The sequence below is a fragment of the Capsicum annuum genome, chromosome 3, assembly GCF_002878395.1.
Source record: "Capsicum annuum cultivar UCD-10X-F1 chromosome 3, UCD10Xv1.1, whole genome shotgun sequence".
NCBI lineage: Eukaryota > Viridiplantae > Streptophyta > Magnoliopsida > Solanales > Solanaceae > Capsicum > Capsicum annuum.
The window spans coordinates 267,778,430-267,792,520 of record NC_061113.1 but is presented as its reverse complement, the minus strand read 5'-3'; the positions used below and the strand labels follow the sequence as shown (position 1 = coordinate 267,792,520).

Genomic DNA, 14,091 nt, shown 5'->3' with positions numbered 1-14,091 from the left:
AAGCCTTTCCTCGTAAAGTTTTTTTAATTTAGAAGAAAAACAAATGAGTAGAAACACCCTTCGCTGTAACGCAGTTTCAGACTTGTCACCCCAAATGGAGAAAAGTCACCGGATTCAGGGTAAGAAGTGTAGGAATAGTTCTCCATATTTTGATTTTAGTAGTTTGAGAGTTTTTTGTAGGTTATACCATTAGAGAGAGCGAAGAAAATGAATTTGGTTGAAGAAGAAGGGGGATTTTATAAAGCGGTGATTGTGAAAATGGTACCAGTTTATACTGATAGTGGTTATTTTGTGGGTATTTAGTTGTGAATGTTATTTTTATGGTATTATTTTAATTTTAGGTGTTATTTTTATTCTTTCCCGTTTAATAATTACTTCTTAATTAATAAGGCAATCGTTAAATTAAATTGATCCTGTTTGGATTTTTGAAATCTTAGTTCCGTTCGGAGTTCGACTCCTAATGCCTGATTTTTTTTTTTTTTTTTTACCATATTTGATTCTACTTTTATCATAATTATTTTTACTTTCACAGATAGAAAAATATAAATATCTTTCATAAAGTCGAGGTATTAATTGAAGATTATTTTTCTCATAACATATCAATTCCAATCCCGATTCACACACACATATATATATATATATATAGCTAAATTATAAACGTGAACTAAAATTGTATTTGTAGGCAAAAAGGTTCTAATGTGCCGTAGTAGATTACATTAAATTCTAGTATGTACAACTTTTAGGACCTTGCAATACAAGGTATAATAATACAAACACAGTGCAGTATGTGACCACTAACTAGAATTAATGAGCAGACCTACGAGTGTACTACTACTTTCTAATGCAAATTAAGAGAGCTATACGTCATAACATGTTTCGCCAAATTATTGTTACTCTATCCTGTTCGTGATATTTTTTAAACTCCTCTTGAGCATTTTTTCTAATGAGTAATTTAATATTTTCATCTTACATGATACTTAGTCTAAAATAACATATATAGACGTATATGGGGAGTGACTCAAGCAAATTACTTAATTTAGCGAATAGAATAGAGAAATCTGAAAAAAACAAAATTTTATTTTTCTCCACCTCACTTCATGTACGAATAAAGGGCGCTAGACGAAAATAGAACGTAGTAATAAGTCATATTAAATTAATGATCTTACCTTACGCGGGAAATTGATTTGCAAATACAACTAATTGGGAAGAGGCAGATGTCACCGTACTTTAACAACAACAACATACTACTCAGATATGAGATAGAGATGTTGTTTTCGATAGAACTCGGTTCTGTCAACTTAGTTTAAGAGTATTCAAATTATAAAAAATTGTATTTTTCAGAACTCTATAAACATGTAGAACAAAAATTCTGTCCCCACTCGAACAAGGATATACGTAATAATTTGGATCAATATTAATAATTTTTAGAGTAGGAGAAGGGGTAGATAGAGAGGTGGGTCTAGATGAATTCTGCCAACCAAACTCAACTACAAATTGCCATTTAACAGAATAGTATTAATAAAGGTGCTGCTGAGTAGCATTAGTTCAATCTTTTATTACTGTTATTTTTTTTCATCCCTTTTTTGGATCCGAGGATTTCTAATTAAGATGATAAAAGAGTTCATCTCAATGGAGCTATCTAACTTTCGATTTATGATTAAGTATTCATAATTATAAAAGAGTTGAATATATAGCGGTTGAAGTGATTTTCATATCTTAAAGTTCATGCAATATCTGAGATTAGTTAAGTTAGGAACTTCGAAATTCGTTAACGGTGACTTTCTAATTTATCCGAAAATGTCAAGACATAATTAACAACCTACTCTATTGCAATAACTAATATTCCTAAGAGAAAAAGAAATGTTCTAAATAGAGACAATACAATCTTTGCGGTAATTCTTCCGTGGGGAAGAAAACAATTTTGAGACGTAACAAATTATTGATGTGTAATGGTAAGTAGTTGGAAGTTTTGAACTGTAAGTTTCATGATAGTGCCCGACTAATTTAGATCTTGATTCTCAAAATAATCGAAGTTTCTGATTAAAAGTGAAAAAAATCTAGATATCCATCGCACCTCTTGGTGGTGGTGTTTTTTGTTTTGTATACATTCAAGTTTCATTTGAATGCTCGAGCGTTGTCACTTTAAAGGGGGTTCAAGTACACGCGGTTTCGATATGCAAAGTTAATGTTGTACTACTATTTAGTGTGTTATTGAATAACAATCATGGAAGGGGAGCTTTGGAGTAACTGGTAAAGTTGTTGACATGTGACCAGGAAGTCATGGGTTCAAGTCTTGGAAACAACCTCTAGAATGCAAGGTATGACTGTGTACAATAGATCCTTGTACTCGAGCCTTTCTCCGAACCTTGCACATAGCGGGGGCTTTCGTGCACTAGACGCCTTTTTCTTTTCAATTATAGAACAATCATGGAATATGGTTATGGAGATCATGAATATGAGACGACTAGTTCTTCTCCCACATTAAAACCTTCTCATTCAAGAGCTTTACTGCTTACTGCTATTCAATTCACTCTTTGAAGGGCCACTTTTCTTGTCTTCCATTCCTATACCATATTATTTTTCTTCTCAAACCTAACTTCCTGCTCATTATTTTGGTTACAGTACTATTATTAAAAACAGAACGAACATGAACTTGTTGCATCTTTGTACCCTACGTGGCCGATGTGTCGGTGTCCATCTATTTCTTCTTTTCCATTTAAACAATATGCGGAAGTTTTGGTTATGGCATAAACACCATATTTGGTGTGTTGAATTTTATACATAGCAATTAAAATACTGGAGTACTAAACATGATACTTACTAGTTATGCTAATTTAACACATAGATAATTCACTTCCTAATTGGCAACCAAACTAATACCCCAATTCCTTATTTGCATGGAACATATGATTCCCCAAAATAGTAAATGCCAGATATGTAATGTGAGCGAGTATTAGCTTTTCATGTACTAACAAGTAACAAATACACGATCGTTACTGAGAATTTTTTTGTTTTTACTCTTCCTAGCTCCCTCTACAAGCTGTCGAGCTCCCATCTTTTCTGCTCCTTTGATGACTCGAAGTCTATCCAGATGTCAATTCGATTCTTATCTATAAAATTTTCGGTCCGGTTGGATTTTTCGTTGATCATTTCTGAGGCAAGCAGCAGGCAAATGATGAAAGAGGGAATTAACTTCTATCACATGCATGCTCCTTCACCCCCCACCCCCCAACCCCCATGGACGCAGCCCAATGCAGTACCCAATTTCATTCAATATGCCCCTCAACTACTCCATTTCTTTTTTAATTTATTAGCTTCGTGTTAGTAGTTGTTAGAATTGACAACATAGTTACTCTCTATCACTATAATAACTTCAGCTTACCAAATGTGCTCTGTTTGTGAGGTTGACAAACAAAGCTCTCCATTGTCAATAATGCACTAGTACTGGCAATGAAAGCTCGGTTTAATGAAATCTTAGATTTTTTTCAGGGACAATGTCTAAATTTACAGTTTTAGTGTACAAAATATCTTAATTTTACTTTGTCGTTATACTTTTGTGAGACTGGTGGCGTGACAAAAATATGGATGACATGAATGACCTAAACACAAGGGTGGAGCTATGTGTATATGCTTACGGACCAATCGAGAGCTCAGTAGTTCTGACTCAAATCTTATGTGTGTTAAAATTTTCACTTAATGTATGTGAATGATATATACAAAACTTAGTAAGTTGATATGTTTTCAATAATTCAAAATCCATAAACTCAAAATTTAGCTATGTATTTCAATTTCAAATTTACACTCCGTTAATACTCTTTTAGGTCATTCATTTTTTATTTCCTTAACAAATCCTCTTGTATCATACTTTGATTTTAACTAGTTTCAAAATGAATTGAATGGATTCCACGAGTCAAACATTTCTGAAAAGATTATCTAAATTTACCAATGTGCTATCAGAAGGTAAAATTAAGATAATTTTGTGCGGACTATATTTACCTTGATTTTATCAACTTGTGAATTAATAGCACTTAACTACCTCCAAAGGCGGCATTAATGGCTATAGCTCAACCTTCATCTCCCTTTTATTGAATGCACAATTATTCATCCTTGGTCGGTTCTGACTTACACTTGTCTCACTATAAAGTTTTGTTTGAGGGAAAGTCACTAAGTAAAGCTAAACTGTTTTGGAAATATGGGCATCCAAATTACAAGTAGACACCAAAAATTGGCATTTTTCTTGGTGACTTTATTGAGCTTTGTCTTTCATCAGAGTAATGCTCAAAGTTCCACAACACTTGTTCCTGCAATCATTACATTTGGCGATTCCGCTGTGGATGTAGGAAATAATGACTATATTCACACTCTTTTTAAGGCTAATTATCCACCTTATGGAAGGGATTTTGTTAGTCATCAACCTACTGGTAGATTCTGCAATGGAAAATTAGCCACTGATATCACTGGTAAGTTGTTTGCTTCCAGGTTTGAAATTTACTGACTCGACTAATTTGTACTGTATAGTGTTTAGTATTGAGAATTAAGAAATGATTCTTTTTTAGCATTGTAACACGCTGCACAGCTTTTACAGCCAAGAACAGAGTCATAGTAATAGTAATTATGCTCGACACAGGGGCAGAGCCATGTACGACCTAGGAGTTCATGCGAACCCAGCTCTATCTATACATGGCTGAGAATATTTTATATATATATATATATATATATGTAGTAGTTGAACTCCCTTCGACTTCTTTATGTGTTTGTTTCTTCATATTTTGAACCCCTGAGGTGAATATGCCGCCACTAGTTCGACTCGACCAGTGACTTCAGCTAAAACCATATATGCATATTAAGAGAAAAGATCTATCTAGAACGTATTAAATTAAAAAAAGTATTGAGTTGGAACTCATATTCTGAAAATCCTAGCTTAGCCTCTGATTATTTAGCGAATCATGTTACTTAATTTTTAGCTATATGTCAACCTAACAGTTTGTGGTTTATTTTTGACTGCTGTAGCTGATACACTTGGGTTCACTACTTACCCTGCTGCATATTTGAGCCCACAAGCATCAGGCAACAATCTCCTTATTGGTACTAATTTTGCCTCTGCCGCTGCTGGCTACGATGATAAAACAGCCATCCTCAACGTAAGTCTTACAACCACACCGTTTCCTATGTAATAATTGTCAGTAAATAAATATCGTTAAAAGTAATGACTTGTTAGTAGCAGTAATTGGTGTATCACGTTCTTGGATACAGCAGAAGATAGTGAATTGCCACTTTTTATTATGGCTAAAGACCTTTTCTGTTGTTGACAATTGGGGCTAACTATTTCGATAAATCTTGGTGATGCAGCATGCAATTCCGTTGTCAACACAGATGCAGTATTACAAGGAGTACCAATCCAAGCTAGCAAAAGTTGCAGGCAGTCAAAAAGCAGCATCTATCCTAAAGGATGCACTCTACCTACTAAGTGCAGGAAGCAGTGATTTCTTACAGAATTACTATATTAATCCTTATATTAACAAAATCTATACTCCTGATCAGTATGGTTCTTATCTTGTCGGCATATTCACTAGCTTTGTTAAGGTTAGTTTTTTGCTTCTAATTAATGTTTTTTAGTTAGAGTAATACTAATAAATAGTAGGGCTGAATCCAACTTAAGTAGGTGAAAACCAGTCATATCAATAAATGACTCACGATTGAACATGTCTAAAAGTTACTTCCCATTTGTGTGGTGGCATGGAAAGAATTTGGAGATTCAAATTTTTGAACTTTGGCTATGAATTCGGACATAGAAATTTTAAATTATTTTTAAAATGAAATTTATATATTTGAGAATGACGTAAAAAGTATTTTAAACTATTTTACCAACATATAAAAAACAAATTGGGATTTTCACAATACTTAGCAACTAAAAATATTTTAAAACATATAGAGGTATTCCAATCAAAGAAGAACATGGTTAACTTTAAAAAAAATAATTATGCCACATAAATTGGGATAAAGATACTATACGTGTCAAAATGGGTTGGATCATGACTGATATAAGAATAAAGTTTACAGAATATTTTACACTATCATGTAAACTTGACTTGCTATTACACGTTACCCCCCAATTATTTATTTAAAAATTAAATAACCTGCGATAACAAATCAAGTTTACTTCATAGCTTAGAATATTTTGTATGCTAATATGCACGAAACTTAAATTCTTAAGAATATTGAGTCAAAGACCAAAGCAGCTCAATATGATCCAACCTCCCCTTCTTTTTAATTTGCTTTTAGAAAGGGGAAAAGGAAAAAGAAGTCTGAGCTAATGTATGTTTTTTTCCTAAAATCATTAGTTTAAATTCTCCCAAATTCGCATATTTCTTGTTCTCCAAATTTTATTTTGTATATTTGGATTAATCTTGCATTGCAGCTCATCTATTTGACCCGTTTTACCCTAATATTTTGATGGATCATTTCAAATTCAACCTGGGCTGTGCGAAATAATATACAGTCCTTATCAATCCACGATTAATAATTATGCAAATCAGGATTTGTATGGGCAAGGAGCAAGGAGAATTGGAGTGACCTCATTGCCACCATTGGGCTGTCTACCAGCTGCTAGAACATTGTTCGGGTTCCATGAGAGTGGATGTGTCTCAAGGATCAATACAGATGCCCAACAATTCAACAAGAAGATTAATTCAGCTACAGCACAATTGCAAAAGCAATACCCTGACCTCAAAATCGCTATATTTGACATTTTCCAGCCTCTTTATGACCTCGTCAAATCTCCGTCATCCCACGGTAATTTTTCAGTCTACTATTCAACTTTGTTATTAAAAAATAAAATAAAATCCTGCATGCGTCACTGACACAATTTTTGGTGATTATTAGGATTCGCGGAAGCGAACAGAGGGTGCTGTGGGACAGGAACAGTGGAGACAACATCGTTGTTGTGCAACCCAAAGTCACCAGGGACGTGCAGCAATGCAACACAATATGTGTTTTGGGATGCTGTACATCCATCTCAAGCTGCTAACCAAGTCCTAGCTGATTCTCTCATTATCCAAGGGATCAACCTGATTGGATAAATAATCCAACAAATATATATGTGAATTTTACTGTTCTTTATAAGCCTAAATTAAACTACCACGTGATTGCCTTTTTATCTTTTTAAATTAATCGTTTGTTTTGTTTGTGGGGCTTCTTATTTTCTTGTTGAGATGCATGAAGATGAAAATGATGTATTCTATTACTTACTTTTTTCTGTTACTCGTATTAATTAATGAATGTACCACGTGTTGTCTTTGAAAATACGTACTCACTTCACTCTGTTTTTTAGTTGGCACTCGCTAAAAATATTATTTTAATTTAATTATTTAATTATGAATCAAATAATTTATTATGTTCCTCTAATGGTTAAGAAGGGTCAACTATTTTGAAATGAAAGAAACATTAAAGAATATCTAAACTAAGAATTCTCTTTTTTCTTTTTACAGAAGTTTATACTAAATTAGGTTAACTTACTACAATTAAGTGATTTAATAATCGTGATTAATTGTTAAAAGCTTATGTATAAACTCCTGTCATGCATATGCTTGATATAAATATTGAATTTCGAATTCAACCAACACAGCTAAAAGTATTACTCTTATATTTTTAGTGCTAGAACAATAAAAAAAATCATGAGAGCAGATATGTAATTTGAATATAACATGTTGGAATAAACACACGAGCAAATTATAAAGTTACACAGAAGTAATGCATAGTATCCCAGCACACTTTGCTGCTCCCACCTGAAATAGGAAGAAAAAAAAAAAATCCAACAAACTAAGGAGCGGTTTTTCTATCAGAATTATCCACCTTTTTGATTCTTTTTTAAAATTTAAAAATCTATATTTGGCCATCAAAATTCAAATATAACTTGAAATTAAAAAACACCTAACAATCTGTATTTCATTTTCATTATCGGACCTACATTTATTTTCCTTTTATTAAATTTTATCTTCTCCTTTTAATAAAAATGATCCTATTTGTATCAGCCCCATTGACAACCTCATTTATTTTCTACTTCGACTAGTTATTGCATGCTCTATACTACCTATTACTCAATATTCTCAACTTCAAAGAAAAAAACATTTTTCGAGAGTTGTGATCAGTATGAAACGATACGAATTAAAGTTAACGAATGTAGTTTTTATATTGCATTACATTAAATAATGAGGACTAGAGTTAATAATTGCGGTTTAGCTAGTCCATAGAGGAAGAAAATAAAAAGGATGACATATTTTGGTAATTTAATCAAGTCGGATGGTTTTACTAGTGTTAGGTCATAATCTTATATTTATTAGGAAAAATACATCCATACAAATATTATTTGTGAAAATTATATTCAAAAATAATTCCAACTTCAAAAATTTCGAATAAAATGAACAAAAAAAAAGATTGATTTTTATGACCAAATGTTGGGTTCGAAATCGAGAGGGTATCATAAAATGGTGATAATTCAGATGACACAAAACTAAACAAAAAAATATAATATTATCGATATGGTTAGGCCAATCGGCCTACATATTAAAACTAAATCAGAAAACATAAAAATACTATGAGAGAAATCTCTCCATAAACAAGACTCTTTAAAGACTATATTGTGGATGTTATTGTATTATGGTATGAGTAGGGGTCATCTATTTATAAAGTTCCAAAACTTTTTCTCTAAGAAAGAGGTTAGCCAAATATGAAAAAGTTTTATACTTTTCTTTCGAAAAAAATAAAAGTATTTATGGTTACTTTTATTTTCCTTACAAGAAAAAGTAAAAACTTAATTTTGGTAAAAAAATCAGGGCAAAAACCTTAACAAATCTCCCATTTTTGGCTTGATTTTCTGGCAAAATATTGTTGATCCTCCTTCTTCATACAATCTTCATATATCACTGTTGCTTACCATCATTAAAAATTGAAGCCCTATGCGTTAAAAATAAAAGCATGAGTTGATATTATTGGAGCCCTGTGTTATAAGTAACCAGGATTGAAAGTGGAGCCTTGTGCATTGAAAGTGAGCACAGGTTAATAGTGGAGCTTATGCGTTAAAAATAAATGCACGAGTTGAAAGGAGCCCAAGCGTTAAAGCAAGTATGGGTTGAAAATTGACTTTTATTTTAAAGATGGATTAGCAGCAAGATCGTTGAAATTTTGTTTGAAACTTTTTTTCACCACATGTAGCTTTTTTGGACATATATCTTCATTATCATCAAATTGATTGCAACTTGATTTGAAACCGCTTTTAACCTGTTTAATCTTGTCTCACCACACCATTGTATCTTTGAACCATAAGCTCTGATATCACTTGTTGGGTTCGAAATCGAGAGGGCGTCATGCGGAAGCTTAAAGTTTGCAAGCTAATATGGTGATAATTCAGATGACCCAAGATCGATATGATTTGGCCAGTCGACTTACATATTAAAAACTAAATCAAAAAACATAAAAATACTATGAGAGAAAATCTCGCCATAAACAAGGCTCTTCAAAGACTACATTGTGGATGCTATTGTGTTATGGTATGAGAAGGGGGTCATCTATTTATAGAGTTCCAAAACCTTTCCTCTAAGAAAGAGGTTAGCCAAATATGAAAAGTTTTATATTTTTCTTTTAGAAAAAGTAAAAGTATTTATGGTTATTTTTATTTTTCTTACAAGAAAAAGTAAAAACTTAATTTTGGTAAGAAAATCAGGGCAAAAACCCTAACACCAAACACCACTAAAGATATTCATTTTCAAAATATTCCAATTACCATTTAAAGAAGGAAATCTGAAAGAAACATAAACTCAATTACATTCGTTGCTTGAAAATGGTGATGAATCGTCATTCAAGAAAAAAATATGAAGAGGAAGAAATTAAATTACAAAGTCCAAATGAACAATTTTTTTCTATTCGATATTTTAATTGCTAGGTTTTCAATGAAATTGCAAATAAAATGTATATTAGAAATCAACGCTGGTAGACTCGCAGTTTCCCTTCCAAGTGTACTTAACGAGCCATGAATAAATAATCTAACAATTAAGATGATGAATAAATAAATAACTCAATGATATATAGAAACAACATTATTAACGCTACAACCACATCTATGGATAATGGGCCTGATCCATCAGGCCTAAGTTCAAATAATCCATCAAATTTTTGAAGAATATACCATTCCTGTTAACCATACCTTCTACGTTCACCCTTCCGATAGTCCAGGAACTCGCTTAGTTTTGCCTCCTTTTGATGGAATGGGTTTTGTAATTTGGCATAAGAATGTGCTCACAGCATTGTCAGCCAACAACAAATTGAGGCTAATTACAGGGAAAGATCCCAAACCACCTCCTAATTCGCCTTTGTTCCCATTCTATGAGAGATGCAATGATATGGTTATCGCTTGGATAACCACGTCTCTCTCTACGGAGATAGCAACTAGTATGATGTGTTTTGACACAGCCAAAGACATTTGGACTGATATAAATGAGCGTTTTGGTCAATCCAGTGATACTAAATATATTCAGATCCAAAGAGAAATCAGTATGACCTCCCAAGGTTCTTCCAACATTGCATCTTATTTTACCAAGCTACGCAGTCTTTGGGATGAGCTCAGTACATCATATGTAGGCCCTCTTTGTACCTGTGGTGCTCTCCCAAAGTTCATGGAAGAATAGAGGTTATTTCAATTTCTAAGTGGACTTAATGAATCCTACTCAACCTGTAAAACCAACATCCTTATTATGCCCACTCTTCCATCTTTAAGTAAATCATACTCCATGCTACAACATGAGGAAAAATAGAAAGAGTCCTCTGCCCCTGTTCCTAATTTCTCTAGTGATTCTGCATCTTTTCATGTCAATTCACATCAAATTCATAATTATCATAACCATAAAGAACAAACATCTTTCACACTTAATTTCACCAATGTCAACCACATGAAAATAACAACAACCATCCAAAATTTTGATTTGATCCAAGAAAATCATCTTCTTCCAATGGTTCTTCAACCTCAACTTTACTTTGCAAGTATTGCAAAAGGGCTGGTCATCTGATGGAGAAATGTCATAAACTTTGGGGCTATCCACTAGATTTTTAATTTACCAAATAAAAAAGACCTGCATCTTGTAATAAAAATGATGGTATTATTTCAAAAGCTGGTACTTCCACCTATAAATCTGATAATGCCAGACCACATTTCTCTAAGGAATAATATGAACATTACCAAAAACTTCAGAAACTCTTCAATCAGACTCAAATTGATACAAATAGGGCAGATTCCAGCTGTGATAATTCAGGTTTTGCTAATTTTGAAGGTGTGTTTAGTCACCCTGATGTTAGTTCTGTTGTATTTCATGCATGTGCAGTGTCTACTTTGGGTTTAAATCCGTGGATAATCGATTCTGGTGCCACTAATCACATGACACCATATAAACATCTACTTCACAGCCTTACTCCTCTCATCACCCCTTTCTTAATCACTTTACCTAATGGGTACAAAGTGAAAGTAATATCTACAGTTCTCTTAAACTTAGATCAGATATGATACTATTTAATGTCCTTCTAGTACCTTCTTTTCATTTCAATCTTATTTCTATATCTAAATTTCTCACTCAATTTGATTGCAATGCTTTGTTTATCAAAACTGGTTGCATCTTACAGGGCCATTCTCTGAAGAAGCAATTGGCAATTGGTAGAGCTTCAAATGAATTGTACTTTTTAAATTCCAATGATTTTCAGCCTCATTCTATCTCTGTTTTTTAATTCTATCCCTGCTTTTGATTCTGCCAGTTCTGTTTCCTCAGCTCATTGTAATATTTCTCATTCTGATCCTGCTTACATTTCACATTATACATCTTGTAATTCTTCCACTGGAATTAATAAAACAGACTTATTCTGACATCAAAGACTTGGACACATGTCTTTCAATAAAATGAAATCTATCTCTTTCTTATCTAGTCAGGTTTCCCCTAAACAGTCTGTTATATGTGACATTTGTCCAAAAGCCAAACAACAAAGGCTTTCTTTAAGTGAGAGTATTATTCATTCTTCTGCCTCTTTTCAACTTATCCACATTGATATATGGGGACCTTATAATACTCAAACATATAATGACTTTAGATATTACATTACTTTAGTGGATGATTTTTCTAGAGTCACCTGGACTCATCTGTTGTCTTCTAAAAGCAATGCAATTTCAATAATTAAATCTTTTACTCAAATGGTAAAAGTTTATTTTAAAACCTTTATTCAATGTTTTAGGTCTGATAATGCTTATGAATTAGGCAAATGTTCAAATCTTCAATCCTTCTTCTATACCAATGGCATATTTCATCAAACCACCATTCCACATACTCCACAACAAAATAGAGTAGTAGAAAGAAAACATAAACATTTGTTGAAAGTGTCTAGGGATTTACTGTTCCAATCTAAGCTTCCTTTAAAATTCTGGGGAGAGTGTGTTCTAACAGCCACATATCTAATCAACTGATTCCCATCTACTATTTTGTCTAATCTTACTGTTTTGGAAAAGCTTCATGGTTAACCTCCTTCCTATGATCATTTAAGATCCTTTGGCTGCCTATGTTATGCTGCCACACCTAAAGTAGGGAGGGATAAGTTTGCTTCAATATCTATTCCCAGTGGTTTCATAGGACATCTACGTGGAAAAAAGGGTTATAAGTTACTCAATTTATCCACTCATACCATTTTATTTTCTAGAGATGTTCTCTTCCATGAGCATCTCTTTCCTTATAAACTATCTTCAACCTCTATTTTTCCTTCCCCTGATTCAGTTTTGTTTGACAGACCTAACCCCACTTCTAGTGTGTCTGATCCTAATTTTCTAGATTCCAACTCCACTCCTATCATTCTTATCTCACCTTCACCTTTTTCTCCTCCTCTTCATCCTCCTCCCTTACTTTCTTCTATACCTGTTGCTATTAGACACAGTTTCAAAAACAGAAATTCACCCCCTCATTTGGCTGATTTCATTTGCACCTCTGTTTTTCCTTCCTCTTTAACCCTTCTTATTAATTCCAAATTACTCACTGCTAAATTACACCTACATGAACCTCAGCACTATCACCAGGCTTCTTCTCACCCTGCTTGGCAAGAGGCCATGCAACAGGAATTTTGGACCCTTGAGGCAAATAATATTTGGGACATTGTTTTCATTCTTTCTCATAAGAAGGTTATTCCTTGTAAGTGGATTTACAAGATCAAACAAAGATCTGATGGTACTATCGAAAGATACAAGACAAAACTTGTTATTAGAGGTGATACACAAAAAGAATGCAGCGACTACCGTGAGACTTTTTCTCCTGTCGTAAAATTAACTACTGTCAAATGTCTTTTATCCTTGGCTGTCACACCCCTTTTTCGCCCGAGGGATCGAGGTCGAAGGGTTTTTTTAATTAAAGTGACAATATTGAATAGGGATTAATTAAATTACAGAGTCGTCACTTGGAATTAAGTTTTGGTGTTCCAAGCCACCTTTTTGAATCCCTAGTCAAAAGGAAATGACTCTTTTATTTTGGTTTGCGAAAAATGAAGACCGGGTAAGGAATTCTGTTGATCGAGGGGAAGGTGTGAGGCACCCCTCGAGTCCCGTAGTTCTAGCACGGTCGCTTTATCAACTTATACTTGATTTTAAATATTTGAATAAATTATGTCAACGCCTAAATTCGTTCATTTTAATTCCTAATATTTATCTATTATATTATATTAAATAAATTGATGAAAAATTAATTTTAGAAAATATTTATCAAGATGCATTATTGCATCCTTGAATTTTAAATATCTCAAAAAGATACGTACTCCGCATTCTTAATTGAGACGAATATTTTATACATACCTAAAATTTGCCTAACGTCAAATGCGTTGGTTAGTCTATTATAAATTCAAGACATCTAAACTTACTTTTTCCTATTCATTTTACCCTCATTCTTTTTTTCTTCCAAATTTGCAATTAGTCTTGAATTAATTCGCGACTCACTTCGCTCCTTTACAATTGATTTTCCCTCTCTTTTTCTTTTCTCAGTTATGAGGGATCTTGAATCAAAATCGCAACCCATCTCTCTCAAGCTT

At 33.2% G+C, this 14,091-nt stretch overlaps 1 protein-coding gene across 1 annotated transcript; it reads left to right on the top strand.

Annotated features, from left to right (window-relative positions):
* Positions 1 to 2,732: 2,732 nt before the first annotated feature.
* On the top strand, positions 2,733 to 7,302 carry LOC107861774 (GDSL esterase/lipase APG). Its single transcript, XM_016707142.2, has 5 exons — positions 2,733 to 4,460; positions 5,011 to 5,141; positions 5,350 to 5,583; positions 6,537 to 6,792; positions 6,883 to 7,302. The coding sequence occupies exons 1-5, from the start codon at positions 4,193 to 4,195 to the stop codon at positions 7,077 to 7,079; spliced, it is 1,086 nt and encodes a 361-aa protein (XP_016562628.1). The 5' UTR covers positions 2,733 to 4,192; the 3' UTR covers positions 7,080 to 7,302.
* Positions 7,303 to 14,091: the final 6,789 nt, after the last annotated feature.

Bases quoted from the DNA above. Each gene is read 5' to 3' on its own strand.
- LOC107861774 (XM_016707142.2), top strand. From the start codon at position 4,193: ATGGGCATCCAAATTACAAGTAGACACCAAAAATTGGCATTTTTCTTG. The intron at 5,142-5,349 runs GTAAGTCTTACA...TTGGTGATGCAG, and splicing joins ATAAAACAGCCATCCTCAAC to CATGCAATTCCGTTGTCAAC. The intron at 6,793-6,882 runs GTAATTTTTCAG...GGTGATTATTAG, and splicing joins CAAATCTCCGTCATCCCACG to GATTCGCGGAAGCGAACAGA.